At 43.7% G+C, this 25,422-nt stretch overlaps 2 protein-coding genes and 1 pseudogene across 9 annotated transcripts in view; all 3 read left to right on the plus strand.

Moving 5' to 3' along the window:
• The window catches only part of C5H11orf52 (chromosome 5 C11orf52 homolog), a 6,337-nt gene extending 1,024 nt beyond the window's left edge, over positions 1-5,313 (plus strand). For both annotated transcript variants that reach the window (XM_024570986.3, XM_024570985.4), the window contains 3 exons: positions 3,085-3,122; positions 4,111-4,169; positions 4,404-5,313. In XM_024570986.3, coding sequence (XP_024426754.2) covers positions 3,085-3,122; positions 4,111-4,169; positions 4,404-4,652 — 346 coding nt within the window. In that variant the 3' untranslated portion in view covers positions 4,653-5,313. The remainder of the gene's footprint in view (positions 1-3,084; positions 3,123-4,110; positions 4,170-4,403) is intronic.
• A 464-nt stretch (positions 5,314-5,777) lies between these two features.
• LOC112314180 (elongation factor 1-beta pseudogene) lies at positions 5,778-11,389 on the plus strand (annotated as a pseudogene).
• The window catches only part of DIXDC1 (DIX domain containing 1), a 75,672-nt gene continuing 56,042 nt past the window's right edge, over positions 5,793-25,422 (plus strand). For 3 of the 7 annotated variants that reach the window (XM_024570716.4, XM_053925853.2, XM_053925852.2), the window contains exon 1: positions 13,835-14,341. In XM_024570716.4, coding sequence (XP_024426484.2) covers positions 14,282-14,341 — 60 coding nt within the window. In that variant the 5' untranslated portion in view covers positions 13,835-14,281. Of the gene's footprint in view, positions 5,826-6,883; positions 6,976-13,834; positions 14,342-18,275; positions 18,338-25,422 lie in introns of those variants that run through there. The other 4 variants (XM_024570717.3, XM_045203952.3, XM_045203954.3 and 1 more) reach the window with 4 other exon arrangements.

Below are 25,422 nucleotides of genomic sequence, written 5' to 3' on the forward strand. Positions count from 1 at the left end.
TATATATATAACTTAGAAATATATATATGCCTAATATACATATTAGAAATGTAGATCACATGACCTGTGTTGTTTAGATTACAGGTTTGAAGAGCAGAGGACATGAGAAAGCCTCACTGTAAATTAATTGCAATGTCTTTATTGTTCTTTCCCAGAGTAGTCATCACCATAAACCCCTGGGCCTGGCTTCATACAACTAGTGCCTTCTTAGGGGCATTCCAAGTGCATTCCAAGCCTGGGACAGTGTTGAGGGTATCTTGTTTATGAATAAAGTATCATTATATTTAGAAAGATAGGTGAGGTGCATTGAAAATGGTGTATGATTTAGAGTCAATACATTGAAGTCCTATTCCGATTACTCATCCATTTATTAAACAAATATTTTACTCAACACCTATATGTATCAGGCAAAGTGACAGATGCAGAACACATAGTAATAATAGGAAATTTGGTCTCTGCCTTCTTCAGTAACATAAAGTTTTAGGGCCTTAGTTGATCCATCTGTAAAATGGGAACAATAATATGTGTTTCCTGATATGGTATCAGAATTGAGGGGGGGGAAGCACTTTTTAAACTCTAAGATGTCCTACAGACACAGGATATCTAGAAACATATAAAGAAGGGAGTGTAACAGCTTCTTTCACTTCCTTTCTTCCCAAGTCTTCATGTTCTTCATTTTCAGTTATTTTTTCTAGTCATGGCAGTCAGCTCTGACTGACACTCATTATATGTCAGGCAGCTAGCTGAGTAGTTTATACTTATTATTTAATTTAATTCTTACAACAATCCCATGAGGTTCAGGTTCTATTATCATCCTCATTTCATTGATTAAAAAAATGAAAACCTTGCTGAGGTTAAGAACTTGCTGAAGATCCCGCAGCCAGTCTGATAGCATCAGTCTGACTTCAGACCCTCTAGAACTATACCAGATACTCCAACCAAAATGCAGGGTAAGACAAAAGTAGGTGTACAGTTGAGACTATGGGAAACAGTTTATTTTTATATTATTATTTATTAATTATTGTATTATTTGCCATAGAAACAATTGTAGACCAACTTTTGCTCCATCTACTATATTTTTTCCTCTATGTTTTAACATTAGTAGGATTGGGTAAATATTATTTCCCTCTATTTCTCATCATCTCAATAAACTTCCAGAGACTTACCAACATTATGATAATTAAAGAGATTTTTATTTTTTAAATATTATTATTTTTGATTATAAAGTAATACATAGTCACTGTGGAATATTTGGAAAATACCAACAAGCAGAAAATACAAGCATATAACTATAAGCACCCAGAGATGACAGGAACATTTGAGTATATTTCCATGTAATCTTTTTAAATGCTTATGTGCATAGTTTTTATCCCAAAACATATCTTATTATCACTTTATTAACTTAGTAATGAGTAAAATTTCCTATGCTAGTAGGCGTTCTTCTAACATCTTTCTTGAATGGGTGTGTAATGTTCCACTGAGTAGAGATACCATCTTTTTCAGTCAGTTTCCAACGTTGGGCATTTAGGATAGTTCCGTTTTTGGCAATTATAAATAATGCTACAATGAGTATCCATATTTGTACCTGTCTGATTATTTCTTAGGATATGGAATTGGTACATCAAAGATTACTCACATTTGTTTAAGGCTTTTTACACTTAGTACCAATTGCATTCTAGAAAGATTGTACCAATTTTTACTCCCACTACCAATATGCCAGAGTGCCCATTTAGTTTCCTTAATTCTAAGCTAAAAACAAAGTTGCATCACCTATAAGTAACTGAGTATTCCATTTGGGTTGTGTCCAAGCACTGTGCCATATCCAACTTGGGCGCAGGTTCCATTTACTAAAATAGGGTCAACCAACTCTATGTTATTTTAGAATTAATATTTTCTTTACTCACTTAGGTAAAGGTAAATAGGAAGACAAGAGTGACAATGGGCAGGGATTCAGAGGCTAGGATAAGGCTCCGACTAGACAATGGTAAGAGAAAGGAAGCACTGAAGTGGCAGAAGAGGAAGTAGGAAGACCCAGAAGTAGTTTCAGAGCTTTTCTTGTGGACGACCTGTGGAGTTCACATGGTGACTCTAACTGCTCTCAACTCAGCAAGCTTCATTAAAACCCCAAATAAAACCAAACACAAAACTCTGTCAAATTTGTGAGGGAAAAGCCTGATTTTACCACAGTAGTAAAATGGACATGAAGTTTTTAGAAGTTTTCCTCTCTTTTTAAGTAGCAAAAGAAGGAAACTTTCTTGGGGAGACAGGAGTCAGACAAATAAGGTTGGCTCCGGTGAGAACTGGAAATGTACTACCAAGAAAAAGCATTGAGTAAGCTCCAAACTATTCAGCCTATTTCCTCAGACAAGTGTTGTTTCTCTAGCCATCAAACAGTTGACAATCACAGACACACTGGCTCCACTGGGGACCCCAGAGAGTCAGAAATGAGTGTAAGAGGTCTGTCCTGCAGGAGGGCAGCGTAGCTGAGTCACTCACTAAATTCAGAGCTCCCTGTGCTATGGGCCTTAAAGGTTAAACATCTCTCACTTTCTCTATTAATTAAAAACAAGGACAGGGAAGCAGGAAGGGAAGTCACCTGTTAGGAAAGGGCTTTGAGGACTCAGACCTAACTAGTGAGCCCTGGTTGTGACTCCTGGATTGAGAATCCTAGACTGGCAGAGACCCCATAAAAGGCAGTGAAGCAGAAGCAAGAGGGTCTCCGAATCCAGGAATATCCCATTATTTGGCAGGTTTCCCTTACCCTCTGCTGGAATTAGCCTGTTAGACAATCCCAGAATAGCGCTCAGCCCAGCTACATCCCTGGCATGTAATGCCTGCTTGCCCGAGTCTGTATTTCGGGTTTGGTTATGTCAGTTGTACCACTCTGCCTTCCAGAACCATCCCATTGGGAGAGGTGTGGTACCCTTGATGAATGCTTTGGGGCTGGTTCAGGGTGACTCTATGTTAGAGGGAGGTGAGGGAAGACCATCCCAGAACGTTAGGGAGACCACAGAGCAAATGATGACGGGGAGAAGATAGAGGCCAGGGCTCTTACACACAGGTGATCTGTTTTTCCTTTCACAGGAGCTGCCCATCAATTTTCCAGAGGAAAAAGAAAATGGGTAACTGGGGAGAGGAAAGGGACTGGGTGGGTTTGGAGGAAAAGCAAATTAGAGAACATAATAGAAGCAGCATCTTTGGAAAGTGCATAGGGTGGGAAAGAGTAGTGTTGGAAGGGATAAAGGAAGACAGTGCAGCACAGAGACTCTTCAGGTTACTAGGTTAAAGACCAGCTCTGAAACATTGGGTCCCATCCTTTCTGTTATCTCAGAGTGGTTCCTCATTCTTTCATTCATCCAGCAAAAATTTACTGAGCACTTATATTGTACGTCAGGCACTGAAGAATCCCAAAGAGGGAGAGAGGCACAAGAGGAAGGACACACTGTCTTGTCCCTAAAAGAGCAGACAATCAACTTTGAGAGATAGATATGTAAACAAGTAATTGTAATACCATCTACTAGTCCTGTAATAGATGCATACACCTGCCGTGGGAGAATGGGAGGAAACAGCAATGTTAAAGAAATAATAGCAAGTTCACAAGTTGGAAGAGGCACAGGGGAGGAGAGACTATTTTAGGCAAGGGAATTATCTCATGGAGAAAAAAGAAAGAAAGAAAAGAGAGAGAAGAGGATAACTCGGTTGAAAGTGACCAATTATTTGGTAGCTGAGCACTTACCACATTGCACTATGGTAGTCTGTGTACTTCTTTGTCTCCCCTAGTTGACTGTAAGTTCCCTGAGGTAGAAGAAATAGCCTACTCATTCTTCTATTCCCACAATGTGGCACAGAGCCTGGAATCGAATGGGTTCTCAACATGTATTTGTTGAACTTGTTAGGGACTGGTAAAGAATGGGGATGGAAGACATTATGGGCAGGGCCAGACTGCATTCCCTGCTAAGGAGTTTGGTTATGGGAATGATAGAAATGAAAGAGGTGAGAAGAGAAGTAGGGAGATTAGTTAGAAGCCCACCATAATAGAGATCTGAAGAGGGCAGCCTCAGTAGAGACAGGGAAGAGAGAATGGATTGAAGTTGGATTTCCTCCTCTCAGGGAGTCAACCAAGATGGACACTGAAGCAGCAGCAACAACAGAAGCAGAATGGCACAAAGGTAATGACAGGCCTCTGTCCCGTCCCAAGGGCTGCTCAGACCTGGGATGGCAGGACTTGGCCTTTTCACTCTGGAACAGACACATCTCAGTTATCTATAGAACTTGCTTGTTCTGCTCATCCTCTTCTGCCCTCCTAAAGGAGCAAAGTGAAGGGACATCAGTCTAACTGATCCAGCACTGAAGCTGACCACACCAAGCCAAGGATCTCTCTTAGTGCTGTCTATTCCTCGCAGGGCCATGACACGACAGGACATACGTGTGAGCGGGTACTGGAGCAGCCTGTGTCTCAGGAGAGGAGCCAAGGCCTCAGGTCAGAGGACAGCAGCTTACATTACGCAGTCATTCAAGTGTGCAGCCATACCCAGCCACGCTCTGCCAAGGAGGTGAAGCACCTGCAATTAGAAAACGCGACAGAGTATGCCACCCTGTCCTTCCCCCAGGCCACACCCTGCTATGACAGCAAGAATGGGGCCCTAGTGTGAGCCTTGGGGAAGGAGGACTGGTTTCCATCATTTCACCGCTACTCTACTGGGAGAATCTACTGCTTTGGGGAACTGAGTGGCAGCCCAGGGATGGCGGCCACATTTTAAGCTTAAAGAATTCAGGAGCCCCTGAAACTGTGTGTCCCCAATCTTGCTCTCTCCCCTATGCCTACTTCTTGTTTGCCACCGTCAGCTTCGAGTTGTATTTGGGTTAGCCAGGGGTGAATGGAGTTGCAAAAAATAAGGGGGCTAGGTTGAGTATGCAGGAAAGTAAGTTTTGAGCCCTACCTTTGCTCCTGCTCTCAAGAACAGTGCAGAGAAAAGATCAGCCCTTCAGAACTTGAGCTGATCTTGCTGAACTTAATGGTATCCCTTTTACATACCTGAAACTCCAAAGCTGAAGAAGAGGTGCTCTGAAAAAGCATTCTGGGCTTTTGTACACAGCCCCCAGGCCCGGCTCAGGCCATTTCCTCAGTGGCTAGGTCAAAGGTCAGCGACCTAAACAGACAAATAAGGGCGGGGGCTGAGGCACGAGGAAGCATTTTCCAACCAGACCTTGCGTTACAAGGACTTCAAGTCACTGACACTGACAGCACTACCTGGCTAGACTGTTGGCTCTCGAAGGTACTGAGCCGCCAGGAACAATAAATTGCATACAGAATGTGCCTGGTGCGTTTTCTGGGGCTGGGATTTGCGGGCTCTAGGTCCGGGAGGTGCAGCAGATCCCTCCCCGCCTGAGGGCGGTTTGGGAGTCCAGCAAGTTGAGAAGTCGGCCTTCGCGCCCTACTCTGCCAGGGCGGAGCGAGGTTGTCGTTGTGACCTACCCGAGAGGAGTTCCCATCTGCAGCAGCCGGGAGGGAGCTCCCGGGGCTGGGCCCCAGCCTGTAGGAGGCGCCTCTGTCCAGGCCAGCAGGAGGCAAGTCCTAGTCCGGACAGACAGGGGGCGGGGTCAAGGCCTGCGATGCTGGTGATCTGAGCCATTAGGAGGCGGGTCCGGACAGGCCGGGGGCGGGGTCGCCTGAGGCTGGCTGGGGCCGGCTGGAGGCGGTCCTGCGGTGGCCACCCCTGCATCACCATGGCAGCAGGAACGCGGGGAAGCTGCTGCGGGAGGAGGTCCTTCTCTGAAGGGCAAGGGACAGAGATGCGGAGCCAGGCCGACCGGTGATTTCAGTGGTAAGTGCTGAAAGGCGGCGGGTTACTGGGATGTATTATTACTGCCATTTGAACTTCCAGATCAGTACTGGGGACTCGCGGAGGGGTGAGGGAGGGGTAAGAAGAAAGAGGTGAAAGTTTCGAACCCTCTCTGAGCCCTACAGGTTCTTAGTGTGCCATTCATGATTCAGACTTTCAGAACTTGAAGGGAAATGGTAATGCACTCCCCGTTTGCTATCTGGACACCACCCTTCCCAAATACAGCTGGCCCTCTCTTTTTCCTGAGAGGGATGATTCCTTAAGGTGGATGCAGTGCTGAAAATGGAATCACAGCACAAAAAAGTTGGTAATAATGTCAACTTCATAGAGTGTGAGAGTTGTAAGCACTGGGAATGTAGTCAAATATTGGCTGCCATTAGCATCATTATCACTATTTTCCCGGCCTATTCTCTAACACAGACCTTAGTACAAGTGGATTCAGAAGTGGCTAGAAAACTGCCTCTACCACTAATTGGAAGACCCTTATTTCCTATTAGCTAGGAGTAATACAATGAACTCTATTTCCAAGAGTTATTTACTGTTATGGTCAAGTAAGATGATGTAGGTGATAGCACTTTGTAAATTTAAAGTGCTATACAAAAATTTCTGCCTTAGAATATAAATGCTTCCTTTCTAGTTTAATACTTAATTTCTGAGGATGAAGGGAAGTACGTGTCAGAAGCTGAGCTCCCAGTATTTTTCCTGATTGTCTTTAGAATCCTTTGTATTGTCTCAGACTGATAAATGTAGGGAGGAGAGAAAATGCATCCTTGTTTCACTAATGATAGGGACGTATTACTCTTTATTGCTATTAAAACCTAAGTGACTAATTTTTAAAAATGCCATTGGAATAGCCCTGTTGTGATTATAAGATCTTAGATGGGAGCTCCTGCTAACCAGCTTCCTATTTCTGAAACTTGTAGATGACTTAAGTTGGTAGGTTTGAGGCAGGGGCCTGACCCCACTAGAGTGGTTTAGCTTTTGGAATTTTTTTTCCTGTCCTGTGTTTTTTACACATTTCTTCCTCTTTCTATTTCAAGGTGACTCTGATCTAGCTCTTCCGAGAACTCTGAAGATGGGGACCCATGTGGTTTTGAGACCCTGTCACTCCCTGCTGCCAGTGGAACCCTCTGTAAGTCTACTGTTTAGAGGAGTGTGACAATACTGATGGATTTTCAGTACAGTTCTACAGCTGGGGGATTTCTCCATCAAGACTCAGATCCTGGAACTAAATCGTAATATATTTGCTTCCTTTTCTTGCTTCCCCTTCTTATAGAAACTCAAGTTCACTTCATTTATTATCTTTATCTGGAATTAATAAAATCAAGCAGAGGTTGAAGATTTCTAGCAATTTATCAGAAGAAATGCATTGTTTAAAAGATGTATATAATGTTTCTGTAAAAACAAGCATGTTAATTATAGAGCATTTGAGAAATACTACAAACCATGATTTTCAAAAACCATAATCCTCCCATCCAAAAGCAATCACGGTTAATATTTTAGAATGTTTTTTTCTAGTCTTTTTTTTTCTATCTATATTTTTGACATATTTGAGGTCATATGCACACACTTTTTGACTTTTGCTTTTTAACTTAATGTTTGCAAATAAAAATTGTTAAAATGTTTGTTTTAATGTGGGTACAAATGCTTAGTAAACATTACAATGTCTGTAATTTATTGAGCTTTCCTCTATCATTGAACTTTTAGGTTTAATCTCCCTATGGAAAATAATTAATTTCCTCATCTAAGACTTTTTTTCTTAGGGTAGAGTCCCAGGAGTAGGATCCTTTGACACATCCTATGTCAAAGGATGTGGACATTTTGAGCATAAGTTACCTTTTAAAAGAATTGTGGTGTCAGATTTTGTGTACGTCCTTCAGAGGGCACAAAGACATTAATTGGGAGTCTGAATGGCCCTTAGTAGAAAGCTGGCTGCCTCTTGCACAATGAGATCTTGGGTCCTGCACAAAGATTATTTCACGATAGTGCAATTAGTAATGTGATGCCCTAACACATTGTGAATGGCAGCTCAGAGGCACGGTGGCAGGCGTTTACAGTGTTTTCGTAGCAGAGAAACTCAAGGATCAGTTCCAAAATATCCACCAGGTGTCGCTCGTCTTAATTTAATTTTTACCTGCAAGGGTAGCTGGCAGGAAACTTTGAAATGTGAATTTTAAAAATTCATGTTGAATATATTTGCATATCTGCTTTGGTATAGTTTATATTAAGCACTAGCATCTGGTGATTACTTTGGCAACATCCTACTCTAGTCTCTCACCATTCTGTCTTTTTTTCCTTTTTCTACCCACTCAGTCTGTTACACTCTGTACACTGTCCCCACATGATTAATATTGGAGTCTCAGTTTTACTAGTGTTCACTTTACTAGTCTTTCTTTTTAGTCTTTTTTCTTGCGTGTGTGTATACATGTATGTATTTATGTATAACTGAGGTCTTGAAGTTTTTGCTAACAGAATAGGACCTAGCATGTAATAGCATATAATAGGAGCTCGACGTATAATTAATGAATGATTAATGAAAGAATACATTGATGAAGAGAGGAAACTATAGAAGGATACCAGAAATTATTTATATTTGTCTTGAAAATACAGCGGAAGAGACAGATTCACATTCTTAAGTGCTAAATGATATAGTATGGAACATGTTATGGCCTTTGAATTTTAAAGAGAGGAAATTCCATTCATTTACTGAGCCAATATTTATTGAATATCTACTATGTGTCAGGACATATTCTTGGTTCTTGAGATTAACCAGTAACAAAACAGATAAAATTCTTTGCCCTCATGGGAAATTTTACATTCTGGGCAGAAAGATGACTATAAATGAGTAAATATCTAATATACAAGATGGTGGTGAATGCTAGGAAGAAAAACAAAAAAAAATCGGACTTGGAAATGCTGGGGTGAGGAGATGCTATCATTTTAAGTAGAGTGGTCAGAGCAGGTCAAAGAGCTAACATGACACCTGAACAGGAACAAACCATGAGTTATGTGGGAGGTGAGTGTGCCAGACAGATTATGATCAGATCTGCCTTGATTTTAACAAAATCAAGAGTGGTCAGAGAACTTTCACAAGGAAGTGAAACTTGAATTAGGCTTAGTGAAGATTTGAGTAACAGAAGTTTGGGAGCCTTTTTTCCCCCTCTTAGCACTCTTGCCAACTGCTTGCGCCTCCTTTTTTGTTAGCTGCCGCCCAGCTCCTGGATCCGCCAGCACCATGGGTTTTGGAGACCTGAAAAGCCCCACTTGCCTCCAGGTGCTCCACGACTACCTGGTGGACAAGAGCCGTATCTAGGGCTATGTGCCATTACAAGCAAAGGTCGCATTATTTGAAGCGGTCTCTGGCCCACCACCTGCAGATTGCATCATGCCTCACCTTGGTATAATCACATCAAATCTTATGAAAGGAAGTGGCCAATGTGCCAGGAGTGGAAAAAGCTTTGGGCAGGTATCGCCCTGCTAATGTGGAAGACAAAGTGGAGCTACAGATAGTAAAGACAATGAAGACATTGATTCCTTTGGGTCTGATGAGGAAGGGGAAAGCTAAGAAGCAAAGTGCCTGAGAGATGAACACCTTGCACAGTATGAGTCAAAGAAAGCCACAAGACCTGCACTCGTTGCCAAGTCTTCCGTCTTACTGGATGTGAAACCTTGGGATGATGAGATGGATATGGCAGAATTAGAGGAGCGTGTCAGGGGCATTCAAGCAGATGGCTTAGTCTAGGGTTCTTCTAAACCGGTTCCCATGTGGTATGGAATTAAAATCCTTCAAATGTATTGTGTAGCAGAAGACAATAAAGTTGGAATAGATACACTGAAGGAATGGATCGCTGCTCTGAGGACTACGTGCAGTCATGGATGTGACTGCTGTCAAGAAGATCTAAAATTTATCATAGATCATTGTTTTTAAATAAAAACTTGGAACATAAATAAAGAAAGAAAGAATGGTGGGACATTCTAGGCAGAGGGACATTCATGAAGGCATGGAGGTGAACGTGAGCCTTGTAAATTTGTGGGGCAGTCTAGAACCTGCTTCCCTGAGCCTAGGCAATGTGAGGGGAGGCTTTAAGAGCTAGGAGTGAGGAATTCACATTTGACCTGCTAAGAAGAGGGAGTGTTTAAAGACATTTGAGCAGTCTGAGGAAGCGTAAGGAGTGCAGACTGGCAGAAAAGCCTGGAGACAAAGAGCAGTTTAGGATCTGGGACACATTTGAGACCTTTGGTGGTAGATATAAGCCCTTTTGTGTAAATTTATGCTGATGTCTCTAAAAATAAATGCAGTGGAAATTCTAAACATGTTATTGCCAAGGAACTTGTTAATGTGAGGAAACAGAAGGAAGATTAAGAAATTATTTCAGAATCATTTAAAATATTTCCATTGAAAATTCTTGTTTGATTATTCAATCTGCCTTTCTGCTTCTTCATAGTCATTAATGATTGCTCATAATGGATGTGTTAAATTTTACATAGGTGTGAACTTCACACATCTTACTTTTACACAAAGGGAAGTCACAGTCAATATTTTCACCAAAAGACAGTTCTGTTTAAGGCTCAAAGTCTTACATAGGCTAACATGTTATTATCTGTATTAATAGAAGTGATGTAAGAGTTTTGATGTTTCCTCCACTGGCTCATTCATTCATTCACTCACTCAACTAAAAACATTTACTGAATACCTTCTTTGTTGTAAGCATCATGTAAAAGTATTGCATAATGATTAAGAAACTGGACTTTGGCTTCAGCAGTTAGTAGCTATACAGTCTAGGGCAAATTACTTATCCTCCAAATCCTCTTTCTTTATAGGTAAAATGGGACAATATAAGAAATGTTTATGGTAATTTGGCCACCAAATGAACTAATGTATCTAAGCAGTTAGCACAGGGCTTGGCACATAGTAAACGCTCAGTTTTGCTGTATTATGGTTGTATAGCTTTTGGTTTGAGTCGCTGAGGGAGGTGTCTACCATCATTGTTAAAATAATGCAGGGCTGAGGAAGCCTGATATACTTTCAGAAACCAGACAGCATGGCAGTGATATGCAGGAAGCCACTTGCCTGGACTCTTTGCCTCTCCGCCCAGGCGGAGTGAATGACAGGCCTGCATCAGTGAGAGTGTTCCAGCTACCCAGAGTGGCTTGCTGTTTCCCCATGGACGGGGCACTATGGGATGCAGATGATTGTCCTAGGTATTCCTAGTTCTTGTAGCTAACCCACTTTTTCTCCCAGATCCTATGTTGCTATCACAATAGGGTGGGATGGGGAGGATGGAAGGAATACTAAATGTTAGCGCTGCTTAGAGTAAAAGCAAAGTTCTTCACCTGGGCTACTTTGTCAGGCAGACCATGATAAGTATGGTACACATATTTTCTGAGCAAAAAAACAGATTATATGCTCCAACAGGAATTTTGTGCTTTTTCCAAGTGTGAGAGCAGGCTATGTATGAAAATATCATAATTTTTAGAACATTTTAATAGTTGTGTGGGGACGATGGAACAGAATATTTTGCAACTGTACTATCTATTTTTTTAAATAGTAGGTACTTTAAAAAATATTTTATTTAATTTTAGAGAAAGGAGAAGGAAGGGAGAAAGAGAGGGAGAGAAACATTGATCGGTTGCCTCTGGCACGTGCCCTGACCTGGGGCCAAGCCTGCAACCCAGACATGTGCCCTGACCTGGAATTGAACTGGTGACCTTTTGCTGGGTGGGATGATGCCCAACCAACCGAGCCACAGCAGTCAGGGCTGTACTATCTAAATTTAAATGAATTAAAAATTAAATGCCATTTACACTAGCCACATTTTTAGTGCTTAATAGCCACATATGGCTAGCGGCCATTGTACTGGACAGCATAGATACAGAACATTTCCAGCATCACAGGAAGTTCTATTGGACACTAGTGCTGTAGAATATGTGGTTGGCATAATTAAAGACTTCCAAGAAACAATCCAAGAAATTGTCCTAGTTATTCCTAGTTCTTTTAGCTAACCCACTTTTTCTCCCAGCTCCTATGTTGCTGTCACAATAGGGTGGGATGGGGAGGATGGAAGGAATACTAAATGTTAGTATGGTTCTTGTACCATATGCCCTATAATAAATCTTTTATCAGTTCACCACAATTGCTCTCTCAATCCTCCAGCGTACTGTGAGGTGCAGGGCAAACAGCACAGGGTTGAGCTTAAGAGACCTTGGCTTCAGATCCTAGCTCCCACATTGTCTAGCTGGATGACTGTAAGCTATCTCCTAGTCTTGGTTCCCCGTCTGTGAAATGAGGGAGTTAGGCCAAATGGGATCAATGAATCTTTTCCCAGGAACATTGAGCTCACAGGTCCTACTTTAATAAATGACTTATTTGAGAAGCAGTAACCTCTTGGCATTGATGACAGCAGGAGCTCCCTCTGATGTCTCAATAGTGTCTGCTGTGTCCAAAGCATGATGGACTGTCAACCAATCAGAATTCTCTATTCAGAGAACCACCAACTGGGTGTTTGGGTTTGTATCTCTATGCATGTAGATATGGTGTATACAATTTTATGCTGTTGGAAGCAACATACTTCTCTTTTAAAAGAGACTTGTTACATTAACATGGGTTAGTGACTCACCTGAGGGTATATGGACTGTGGTCTAGGTGAGGGGAGTTCTTGGCAACTAAATTCCCCAGATAGATTATGAAAGATAGTCTTCTGACTTGTGGGCTGCTCAGGTTCAGTTTAATTTGTTATGGTTTTTCCCAGCTTTTGTGAGAATAGAAACCACAGTATTAAATCAGCAGCAGCCACTTAACACCCTTGCTGGCTTTTTGCTCCCTGCTTGCTATGGTCAGAAGGAAGGTATCTCTCTTCTCAGAAGCATATTTGTGTTTAGCAGCTTTAAACATTCAGGGATGATGTTGCTGGTTCTGGCTCCTCTGGGTAAAGATTTTTCTCCACTGACCGAAGGAGGACGCCATGTGGTTGATTAAGAGAGCCCTTACTGACTTTTCTTGATAAGGTACTAATGGTGTTTGGGGAGAGAATCTGGGCTTTCTGCAAAATGATGAGTGTAGAGTCGTAATTCCTCAAACTGTCTCTGTGACTGACTAGCTGTGTCCTTGGACAAAGCCCTGACCTTTTCTGAGCCTTACCACCAAAACACTTCCCCTCCATCTGGGATCACGAGGTGTAACATAATACGTATGAGTGTTCTTTGAGCTTCCAGTTTTCCTATAGGAACAGGAGTATGCCCTGAGAGTACAAATGACTAGTGTTCTTAAAAATAAATAAGGCTGTGACTTGTGTAACTAGAAAGAGAGGGGAATAGCTCTGTTTCACTTGAGCAAACTTTACTTAACTTTGAAAAGCACCAGGACATTTTTGTGGTTTTTAATTAAAATCCATTTAACTTAAAACATTAAAAATATGGGTTTTACATTTTATTTTATTTTGCATTTTTTCATTACCATTTATCCCCCTTATACTCTCACCCCATTCCCCCATCACCACACTGTTGTCCAGGTCCATGAGTCCTTTTTCGTTCTTGCTCCATGTCTCCATCCCCTAATGCCCCCAGAGCCATTAGCCTGCTCTCTATCTGTTTTACATTTTAGAAGTTATTCTAAAAAGAAAGAAAGGGTTTTTTTGGCTAAAGTCTTGGTCATCCTTGGTTTATCCTTGATATTTATTTCTGTTGTGATCCTGTGTGATTTGTTTAGCTCTATTTCTATTAAATGTGTCGTATTACCATCAACAACTAAAGTTTTCTTTTTCTTTCTCCTTCTGAATGGTTCTTCTCTTTCTGTTTTTCTCTCCCTTTTGCTTCCCCTTGTTTAGCCTAACCTCACTGTCCAGGCCCCCTGTGGAAAAAGGTTGCTGTTTTCAGCAAGTGGGGGGGGGGGGGCGGGTAATCCTATGATTCACTCCCCTTCCCACCCACCACGCAGTGGGTACTTGAGGCCCTAAATCAGAAGATCTTGTGCATGTGTGTGTGCGCGAGCGTTCACTCAAACATGCCCGCCTGCAGACCTGGTGTGTGCGTGTGGAACAGCAAGCGCATGCACACGCTGGCCCGCCCGCCTGTTTGACAACGTGTTTGCAGCGCATGTGCGTGTGTGCAGCACGCGCACAAGCCATCCTGCCCGCATATCCCCCGCAGTGCTGTCCCTCCTGCAGGCAGGGCGGAGGCTGCCAGCTCGCCTGTCCAGCCAGTGCACACCCAGCTGTTTCTATAGGAACCGCGGCAGCGCCCCCACCCCTCCTGCGGAGGCCTCCGTAGGAGCATGCCCAGTGGAAGCCGCTAGTTTGGCTCAAGTCTGGGTTTCCAGTAAGTGGCTTGGGGGACTCCGGAGAAATCCCAATGCGCTGAACCAAGAGTCTTTGTGTGCAGTGGGAGGAGGAGGCGCGGCAGCCTGGCCTGGAGACCCCGCTCGGGAGCCTTGGGCAGGAACAATGCTAGCGTGCCTTACCCGGGGGAACTTGCTGGATGTCCTGCCGGAGGGCTTCAACGAGGTAACTATCTGCTCCTCCCACTCCCCAGTTCCCCTCCCCCAATGCTTCCCGCCTAATCTCTGGAAGGGGTCTTCCTCCACCCCCATCCTCACGAGGACTGTAGAACAATTCGCCTGCAGAGCTCTAGGGGGGCTAAGGTGGTGGATGCCGTGCAGAGAGACGGGTGGAGTGAGGGAAGTCAAAAGGGCCTCCTTCCACCAGCCGAGTTGGGCATTGACCTTCTCTGGTAGCTTACCTGAGCCCAGAAGACAGGACCACATGTTCAGAGGTTATCTCTTCCAGAAGAGGTTGTCTCTTCTCTCTCCGGGAGACTCTCCCCAAGGAAATTCCTGAATATTGGGGAAAGTGCGCATTCTATTTCAGGAGCTAACAGATAAACCGACGGAAGGGTGGGGTGGCATTGCATTGGTAGAAAGTTTGAGAGAGGGCAAGAGGAGTGGGTGGTCCATATGAAGTGCCCTCTTCATGTTGATATATTTTACTAAATCCAGGGCAACAGATTTCACCACAACCAAGGGCATGATTGGCAGAGAGGACCTAAGAGGAGAGAGGCGGCTTGGGTTTCTGGTCCCAGTCCTGGGGAGCCAGCATTAGCTCCCTTCTGTTTGAGAGAGGGGACCTGGGACTCCAACCTGACAGGCTGCATGGCGGACAGGCTGGCTAGGGTCTTTTTCTCTGCACTGTTTTCTCTCAGAATTCTGTTATTTATTCCATTTCCTTGTCTTGCGACTCAGCAGATTTTAATTTAGGGCCCTTCCCCCTTGGCGATTTGCTCCAAGTCCTTGACTGCTCGTGAGCCCCACCCTTTGGGTTGCCCTATCCCAGCGTCCAGGGAGACACCTACAAGGAGACCCAGATTGTTAGTTGTGTCTTTCTTCCTCCTTCCTTTTCTTTCCACCTCTCCCTCTCTTCCCTCTTCTTAAATTGAAGATTTTTCTTTAAATCAGTTTTTAGTTAAACAACGAACACATGAATACATTCTTAAAGATGAACATTACCAGCATGACCGAGTGCCTTGGCCACCCCTCCAGTCTTGCCTTTTCCCCAGAGGTAACAATTCTCATGAATTTGTGTGTAAGGCTTTCTTTCCAGAGCTGCTTGCTGTAAGGCTCTTTTCTTAATTCCTGTGTCTAAGAAGTTCTGCTGCCTGACTTGTCCCAGAGCCTCCTCCAGTCCTGGCCTGCGTGCCCCAGCCTCGTCCCCCAGAGAGGAAAACTACAGAGATGCTATCCTGACATAGTCAGAGTTTTCATTTGGCTGACGGGTGTCACAGCCTTCAGGGAAGGGCAGAGTTTGCATCCTGCCTGTACTGCGGGGATCCTCATCTATGCATCAGCCCCCTTTGAACACACATAAGGGAATTGTTAGCCAAGAGCCGGGAAGCCACCTCTTTGAGTGCTCCCAATATTCCTGATTCCTCTTTTCTCTGCCTTTGGGCCTCCCCTGCTCTCAAGCTTCATATGTCTGGCTTAACCACCAATTATTGCAGAAGCCCCATAGGTCTTTCCTCTGGCTTCCCCTTTCTTAAACTCAGTTGCCAGGTATCAGGTCCTACTGTCTTATAGGGAGGAGAAAACCAGCAGAGTCAGTCCTACTCTTTGCCTTCTGCTCATTTTCACTTCCAGAGCTTTCCACTGAAGAGCCAAGAGGCTTGGCTGGCTGTTTAGTGCTCTAGTGTGTTCATATATATCTTCTGACCTCCAATTCTTACAAAACATGAGGGCAAGGGAAAGCAGGAGAGTTTTCTTTTTGTGGTAGTCATGAGTCTTCATAAAAACAATAGACACAACTCTGTTATTATTTCATCTATAGAATAATGCAGTAATGCCTCTTTTTTCTTCTTCACATTTGATTTTTCTACCCATCCTGTAAACTTCCCTCCACCTCCCCTGTAGGCTAGTGTATAATCCATTCCCTTCTCTTAGGGAACTCTTGACAGCCAATAAGTACTTTTGGTTTCTCGGAGAAATTGACATAATCTAAATAATAGTAATATGTTAAATTTCAAAGGTCCTTTAAAGTTTAAATAATTCTTTTATACACATAGTAAATTGAACAATTGTTTTCATATGCTGTATCACATTTAGTACTACTGAATAATGCTGTGATTAGTTATTTCAGAATGGATGGGGCCCCAATTGACCTATTCCAGCCTCCAGGGTTGCTTAATAGATCCAGTAATATTCAGTCTCTTTTTTTTTAGAGTCATGTCATAAGGATGTAGATAGGGACGTAAAAGCCAGTGTCAGAACATACTTCAGTTCCTCTGAGAAACTCTCCTTACTGAGGCTAAGAACACTACGGGAACCCAGTCATCTCTGGGGCATAATCCAAGCATATCTGAAGCTATTCATCACCTAGATGCTTTTAAGGTCTGTGTAGTTAGGGCTGTGACCTTATTCTCTATGACAGAAAACTGCCACAGGAAATGAAGCTATAGCCCTAATTGGTTAATTATTAGGGTTCCATGCAGCACAGAGAGACCCTGCCCTATGAATCAGGGCTTCCCCCTTCCCCATTGGCTCTGTTCTCAGTCATATACCACTGTGTATAACTGCGCATGACAAAGTTTCCTTCTGTCACGTTCCTTGAAAGCCCTGGTCTCAACCCCCAGACACATTACTCACAGAATGGATCCATGTCCGTGGTTTCAGTGCGGCCCCTTTTATTGACATGGGTAATCTGCTTACGGATTTTCCACAAGTTTCGGCTGCTGCCATATTCTGTAGCCCACCCTGCTGTCATCCCCTTTTCTTAGGTTTTGGGCCTGGTCTTTCTGTAGTTTACATTTGCTTTCTCTGCCACCTAATATTGACGTCACATGAACATTGCCTTTGGTTAATGTGCCAGCACGAATTTCTGCAAGTATTTTTTCTGGGGCCTAGACTTTCTTTAAAAAGTATTTTGGTGCTTGTGTTGGATGGTTTTAGTGGACTGAAGACTATAACATAGTTTGGCCAATAAGCATTCATTCATTTAATTATTTAATAGTTCATTTATTGGATGAGGGGATGGATAAAATAGTGGAAAAACACCTAATTCCTGCTTCCAAGGAATTTATAGGGAGGTATTAATAGCTGTACTGAAAAGCCATAATAGGATGCTTAATGTGTGATAAGTGCCATAAAAGAGGTAGTGTTTGTGGGGATTATATAGATATCTTCTACTTAATGATATCATGAAAAGTACCAAATGTTTACCAACTTACCTGCTTGCTGAATCCAGACTTTCCTGCCCATTGGAAAATGTGCGTGCAAGTGCTCACTCAGCAGACATGCACTGAATGACTGTGTTTACCAGGCACCGTGCCAGGCTCTGGAAACATAAGGCAAATAACATTGAGTCTGTGCCCTAGTGGAACTCCCAGGTCAATGAAAATAAACAAATGTTTAAAGTATCAAACTTGGGAAAATTGTGGTGATGCAGAAATCCTGCTTGTCAGGCAGAGCAAACCCATGTCTGGCTGGACTGGGGATTGCCTGAGGGACTGAAAGTTTTGGGAATAATTTGAAATGTTGGTCAACAGGAAATCAAGTGCCTGAGCCTTCAGCTTTTAAACACATGACCTGGGAGACTTTCCATACCAGTTTTTCTCCACGTAGAAATTTAAATACCACGTGGAGATTCATGTGCTTGGCAGTGCCTGACAAATACAGGAAGAGCCTTTGTCTGGTGTCATTCCCATAAGGGGACATAGGGTGAGTGAAGAAGGGGATTGGCATGTGGAGCAGCTGCAGCATATCTCTCCTGAGTGCCTCATGCCTTCAGGCAGAGGCTTTCAGACATTTCCACTGAGTTCCTCTGTGCTTTGCTGTAGAAATGAAAGGCCAGTTAAGTCTTTAAGGTAACAAAGCATCACATTCCCCAGCCTTCTTTTTTCTATCCTGACTGATTTCTCCTCTCCTCACCCAAACTCATTGGCTTTGTTCCACAGGAGTCAATGCCAGCTAAACAGATGCTCCCTGGCAGCAAGCTATCATGCAGCATTATGTGATGGTGAGTGATGGCCTGGCCAGGCGTGTGGAGGAGCAGTGATAGGGCACTCTTTGCCAGGTGCCACTCCCCCACGCCTAGCCTTGTTGTCTAGGCTGTGAGGACGCAAACTGAAGGAAGCTTTCCTGAATGTATTTCCTTATTTGTTATCCCCAAACCAGGCCCTATTTAAGTGGTCATGGACAAAACCTTCAGTGGTCAGATGTGGCAGGGGGATAGGGAACAATCCCAAAGGCACTGGGGCGGGGACTCCATGCCCTTTTTTAGCATGGGACACGCATTGCTACCTCATCCGCGCGTTCATTGACACTTACCTTGTAACATGCACTTGTAAAGAACAGAGTGTTTACAGAGCTCGTGACTAATGGAAATTTAAAAGTCAGGTTAGGAGGTGAAATGTTTCAGAAAGTCTAGGTTTTTACTTTCTGATATATTATCCTTTAACCACTGGGCTGAACACTAATACAATGAGCCCTTCAATGTAGGGAGGAAAAAAGTTAATATTTCTACTTGTGAACTTTATTTTTACCTAATTAGCCACCAAATTCAGTGAACAAGTAGCCTTTCCTGGTTAAGTAAAGGCCTAAAAGAGTTAATAGGAAAAAAAATACCATATTACATTCTTTTACTGGCAGAATTTAGACCAGTAATAACTCAAGGTTTCCGAACTTCCTGCTTCCTCTCAGTTTCTCAGCAGTGGCCCCAGCCCCACCTCCTCAGCGGCTGCTGCTAGACTGTGTCTCAGGGTTGGAAACAGGTATCTGGTTTCACTCTGAAACTGATTTCCTTCCCCAACTATTCAGATCTGCTGAACTCTCTAGCACACCACAGGAGTCCCTTTGCTTCTCTGGTTTGCCTTTCTTGCTTGTCAGCAGGAAGCCATAAAGCCCACTCCTTCGATGTTTCTGCTAGGAATGGTAGGTCCCACAGACTTCTCTGGTAAAGCCCGGTCAGTGCTTTTGCAGCTCTAACCAAACAAGTACCCTGTAAGAATTCTCCTTCACCTTGAGGCTTAAAGCAGATAGAAAGCAGAGACTGAGTTTACAAACCTGTTTGGAAGGAAGGGCAGGCCCCAAAGAAAAACAGAGAAAGTTACATTTGGCAGTGGGGAAGCTTTCAAGGTCAAGATGTCCTGCACAAATTAAGATGGTAGACAGAATTGTTTTCATTGGAAGAGTTTAAATATATGTTGTAGTGTTACTTGGAGTGTCTTAGAGGAAGCTGATGGAGAGGAGAGTATGGGGTTGCTGAGGTCCCCTCCCCATACCAGCTACTCATAGCCTGGGAGTGGGTCAGCCTTGTGAAGCCAAAATCCTGCTCAGACAGCTCTGACTGTTGCTGCATCTGCTTTTCTTTTCCCTGAGGTCTGATTCAGAGGGTTATCATAAAAACCCTCAGTCCTTCTAGACCTCTGGATTATTTAGGCATCCTTCTGGCTTCCATGGAACAAGTTAGAAATGTTAATTCTGAATCAAGAGTAGTTCTTTGTGGTCACAAAAATTGTATGTTTGATTGTCTTATTTATTTATTTTTTGGTTGTCAAATGATCTTTAATTGAAATATTTTCCTTTGTAGTTCTTAACTAGCGGGGTATTCTATGGCACCACTGCTGACATCATTTATGATGACCTGAGGGTGGTGGCCATCAACACTGGAGTGCACAGCCTGGGCAGTCCCCGGGGTCTCTTCAGTGGCTCGAGAGAGTTTTCTAGCTAAAGATCAGTGCCGTGTCTGCCAGTGTGGACAGTGTCATCAAGAGTGATATTTCCACTGTGCTTAATGGGTTTTTTTTGTTTTTGTTTTGCTACTTTCTGTCTCTTGGCAGTTCTTTGAGGGCTTTGATGATCAAGGCAGAGGCAGAAGGTGTTGAAATCAGAAAAGACCGGCATTCGTGCTGTCTGTCACATACCCACAGAGACAGGGATTGCGTCTTTACGGGCACTTACTCAGATGGCCGGCGATTTGAGAAGATGGCTGGTTCATACCCTAACGGACCGTCTTACGTTTTCTTTCCAAGCCAGCCTTTTTATAACAAAGTGTGGTAAGGGGTTTTGAAATTCAGGGAAAATTAGATTAAAAAACTGCAATATTCTTGCCCTGGGCAGTTAGCTGTTCCTAGGGGTGGGTGGTCATCTGTCTCTCCCTGGAGCAAAATGGCCCAGAGGCCTCCGCTTGTTCCCCAGGCAGTAATCTTTAGCAGTGCCCCAGGAGGTCGGCTGTCTCTCTTGGGAGCCAGGATGGGCCTTATCTGTAGTTTCTGAAACAATAGCTTTAACACATGTATTACTGACCAGGCTTATAACTACTTACCTTAAACTAAAATTTTCCAACTCTTGAGTCCCCTATCAGTATTACTTCAGTTTGGGCTTTTCTGTTCTGAATGGTCAGTTTCACTGTAGTCCTCAGACCCTTCCAGATGTTGCTGGTGGAAGTGGGGCTCTTTTGCAGGATCACAAGCATTTCATGGACCCATGCAGGGGACAGTGTGGTGTGGCAAGATTTATTTGGATGGAAATAGAAGGCTGCCTTGGGGTTCCTAGAGTCCCATATCTGTTCATCTTGCCATGGAAAAAGTCCAGTTGTGTCCTCAGCAAGGCTAAAACAAAGGCCATTGTCCAGAGTTTTTGTTTCATTGTCCCAGCATTAGCAGACTCAGCCCCTGTCCAGGTAGCTTAGCGCTATTCCTGGCTGTGATGCTGTACCCAGGCTCCCACCTGGAGCTTGCATTTGTAGTCCACACAGCTGCTAGCCTGCATGGTTACTATGGAGAGAATGTGCAAATAAACAGGGCAAGCATGTGTTCCCAAGTGAGTGAGAGAAGGTCTTTGTTCCCTGGGATTATATTATCTTGGGCTTGGGAAGGACCAGGAGCTTCTTAAAAATAACCAGTCAACTTCCCAAGCTTTTGCAGGTTTGCACTGGCCTGACTTCCAACCATCCATTGTTTTCCCAGGCTAGACTGAGCAGCCTCTATGGTTGCCATTTTGGCTCCTATTGCACATGTGTTTACCCCGCCCCCCCCCCCACCCTTGTTTTATCCCTTTCCCCAGTGATTTACAGGGAACAGGCCTGTGGTTCCATGGGCAGTGTGTGAAGCTGTAACTTCCTGGTGAAGCAAACAGGCCCATGCTCCCCAGCTGACCATGCTTAACAGTGTCCGATTCACTTTGCTTCCTTTCTTTATTAATAACTAGCTAACTTCCTACACCAACACAGTCACCAGTTGCTTTGGGGATGTGATCACTAATTTTTTTGGAGACAGACCCCGAGGGCTGATCTTGGGGGTCAGGGCAGATGAGACACCAAGTTGCCCACCAGCGCACCTCAGGTACCTCAGATATATGAACGACTTTGATCTAGTTGGGGTCGAACTTGGTGGCATAGTGGAAGCGGCTGGTGTCAGATGAACCCAGATTCAATATGAACAAAGCAAGTCACACTTAAGCCTCTGCCAAACCAAAAGCCGAAAGTGTCTTCCTTTTTTTATTAGTTTGGTTGCAAGTGCCAAGAACCCAACTTGAACTAGCAGAGATAGAAAATGGAATCTACTGACTCATGAAGTCCAAGGAAAGACTGAAAAACTAAATTGTGGAATGGGCAAGGATGGAGCAGAGTCTCCATGAATATCAAGAACTCAAACACTGATAGGGTCTCTCCCTCTGCTTTTTTGCCTCTTATTTCTGGTTCTTCCTGTGGATGGCTTTACTCATTTTCACTACTGATGGCTTTTCTCAGGTGAGCAAAATGGCCTATGGCAGCATCTAAGTTTTGTTACTTATAACTTTGTCAAAGAGAGGCTGAGAGAAACTGAGAGAAGGATGGTGGGGAAGGTGACTGATTCTATTCACAAATGCAAGATCAAAAAATTTCTGAGATCTACTGGGCTTGACCAGTCAACTGTGGCTGGTGGAGGGAGTGATATAATAGCAACTCTGTCCTGGGGCCTGCCATTGAATATGCAGAGGGCATGCTCTATGAAAGAGGGAGTTTTGTGAGCTGGACAGCTATGCCAAGAGCTGTTAGTTATACCTCCAGCCTCTCCCTCCCCCTTCTTGGCCTGATTGGTAACTGATTGTGGTTCTATGGAGCATATATATTTCTTTTTTTTGAAAAAGATTTTATTTATTTACTTTTAGAGAGAGGGGAAGGGAGGGAGAAAGAGGGAGAAACATCAATGTGCGAGAGATCCATCAATCAGTTGCTTCTTGCATGCCCCCTACTGGGGACCTGGTCTGCAACCCAGGCATGTGCCCTGCTGGGGAATCAAACCAGCTACCTTTTGGTTCACAGGTAGGTGCTGAATCTACTGAGCCACACCAGCCACTGCCAAGATATACTTATGAGTATTTCAGATGTTTTCATTTTGCCAAATCTATTGTATTTTGTCTTCACTAAATAATTGACTTATAAAATGATACTGCTAGAAGTAAACAAAATTCAGTGGATTTTCCCCCCCAGCTTATGCAAGAACCCCTTAAGGGGATATTCCACTTGGCTTGCAGGGTGCACAGGGGCAGAGGGGGCTAGGCTCAGAATTACCCACCCTGGCGCTAACCAAGAATTACTGCTTTCCCCTATTTTGCTTATCTGGCTTTCACACACTTAAAATTTAAGAAGACATTCTGAGGCACACCCCCCAAAAAAGAAAAAAATGGAACTGCTAGTTCAACCACCAGAGAATAACAGTCTGTTGCAAAAAAAAACTATATAGTATTTCAGAAGCAGCTCTAGTAAAATTTGAAACCAGGGCCTAGGTTTTCAGTACAGGCCTCTTTTAAGATAACATCTTTGTGGCACAAGTGGGTGGTGTGGCTGGTCCTCATGAGTGTCTGATTTGTCATTCAAATCAGTTTTTTTCAGAGCCAGCAGTAGCCATTTATAGCACCAACAGGGTCTTGACCTGTCTCTTGGATACCGAGTACAGATATCTTCAGGTCAAAGAGAAGACACAGTGACACTTGGTTTAGTGGTTGGCTCCCAGATTAGACTTAAAAGGAAGGGAGAAGAGCTAGTCCTTGTAACCCTTCACCTGTGGGTAAGAATAGCCCCACTAGCTGTGAATCTCTGGTCTGTTGGTTAGCTGCCATGTAATAGTTCTCTGTCAGCATGCAGACATGACATAGTAGTGACATGACATGACATTCTTCAATTAAAAATTTTTGTCAGTGATTTCATTGAAGGCATGCTTATTATTATTATTTTTTTAAGTTCTACGTATCTGGGCAGAGTAGTAAATACCCTCAGCATCTCAGTATCTGCCAGTCTCCTGGAATGACTCCAGGATCCATGATGAAGATAGTGGGGAGTCCCAGTTCCTTGGCCATCCCACTGCAATGATCGCCCCCCTGTGCCTCCGCAACAATGCCACGTAGCAAGGCTTCATCGGAACTTACTCCACAGAACTGCCTACCCTAGAAATCTTGAACTCTGAAACTCTACTCTCTGCTTAAACTCTAGTTTCACACTCCTCCATTCCCATTCAACTTACATCCGGTAGCATCAAGTTCTCCTCTCCTTACTCTTCGCTGTCCTCTCAGTCTATCAGCTCTGCTTTAATTTCTTCACCCTGGTGCAGATTCCAAGATGAGTCACTTCAGAGAGTCACTCTCACCACCATCCTCACTTCCCTGCTTTTCCTCTGACCGATTACAGTAGTTTCCTCCACTCACCGTTCCGGCCTGCTAGAGGAAATCACATAAACTTGCAGGTTGATTCAATTACAAAATTATGATTTCCAGCCCTGTTGAGTCCTTGGTACCATTATCATTCTTTCCAGCCTCTCCAGGGCCCCTTTCTGGAAGCCTCCCTCATTCTCCCTGTTCCTATCACTCTCAAAGATAAACCCATCTACTTCATAATGAATGGAGGGGCGTTTAGATTTGGGCTGCTTCAGCTTTCCCCTTTCCCACCTCCAAATCTCCCCACGTACTTACCCATTCCTGCCTCCCCACCTCTTCCTCTCCTCTGGAACCCTGCTGTGTCATTCACATCCCTCCCCTTGGATCTGTTTCTCCTTCACTAACCCCTTCTCTCAGCCTACAAATATCCTCTCATCCTCAACACCCTCATTCTCTGTTCCACCTTCGTCTCTCAGCTACTCTTTCTCCTTCCCTCACTGCTTCTGTTTTTATACTTCCTGACGTCTTCTCAGTTCACTGCCATCTGACTTTAAACCCCACCACTCTACAGCATCTGTTCTCAAAAAGGTCACCAATGCCTGTTAATTATTAAATGCAATGGGATCCTTAGTCCTCAGCCAGACTTTTGTACAGCATTTGACCTTACTGGCCGCCCATGTTAAAATTCTCTCATCCCTGGGTTCCCACATGATATGTTCTCTTTCCTTCTGATTGCGTGTCCTAAAATCATTTTTTGTTGCTTATTTTACTTTCTTGTTCCTTTAATGCTGATATATCCCATTCTCTGCCCTGCATATTCCCTTTTCTCTCATTGTATGCTTTCTTGAGGATTGTGGAAATATGTTCTTTGGAGTATGATGGAGTGAGTTCCAATCCCATTTTCATCAGTTATCAGTGCTATGATCTTGAGCGAGGTTTCCCACATGGAAAATGGGGCTAATAACATCACTTTTGATGGTTGGGTTTGAAGAGCAAAGGACACAGGCACATACAGTGACTCTTTCAGTGGCTGACAAAAATTGCCACTTAGTACATTTTCATTCTCTTCTTTCCCTTTCCTGCCAAATAGCTTCTTGTAGTTCACCTTACTTGTACGCCCCGGCTTAGAGTCAGCACTGAGTTCGATTCTTGTTCTCACACTTACCAGCATTGTGACCCTGGGCTTGTTCTTGCTCTGAACCTTGGTTTCCATGTATGTGAAATGGGAATGATAATTTCTCACAGGATTCATGTGCGTGTGTGAAAAAATTCTGTATGAAAAGATACAGTAAAGTGGTTAGCGCAGTCCCTGGTGTGTAGTTAGTGCTCAGTAGATGGTAGTTATTCTCTCTCATTTGCGCCTGCGGCTATACCTGCCACACAGAGGTCCTCTCAGACCAGCACCTCCCAGCCTCACCCCTTGTGCACTACACCTGCATTTTGCCAGCTGGCTGTGAACATCTCTACCCT

Source organism: Desmodus rotundus, chromosome 5 (genome assembly GCF_022682495.2).
Source record: "Desmodus rotundus isolate HL8 chromosome 5, HLdesRot8A.1, whole genome shotgun sequence".
NCBI classification, from domain to species: Eukaryota; Metazoa; Chordata; class Mammalia; order Chiroptera; family Phyllostomidae; genus Desmodus; species Desmodus rotundus.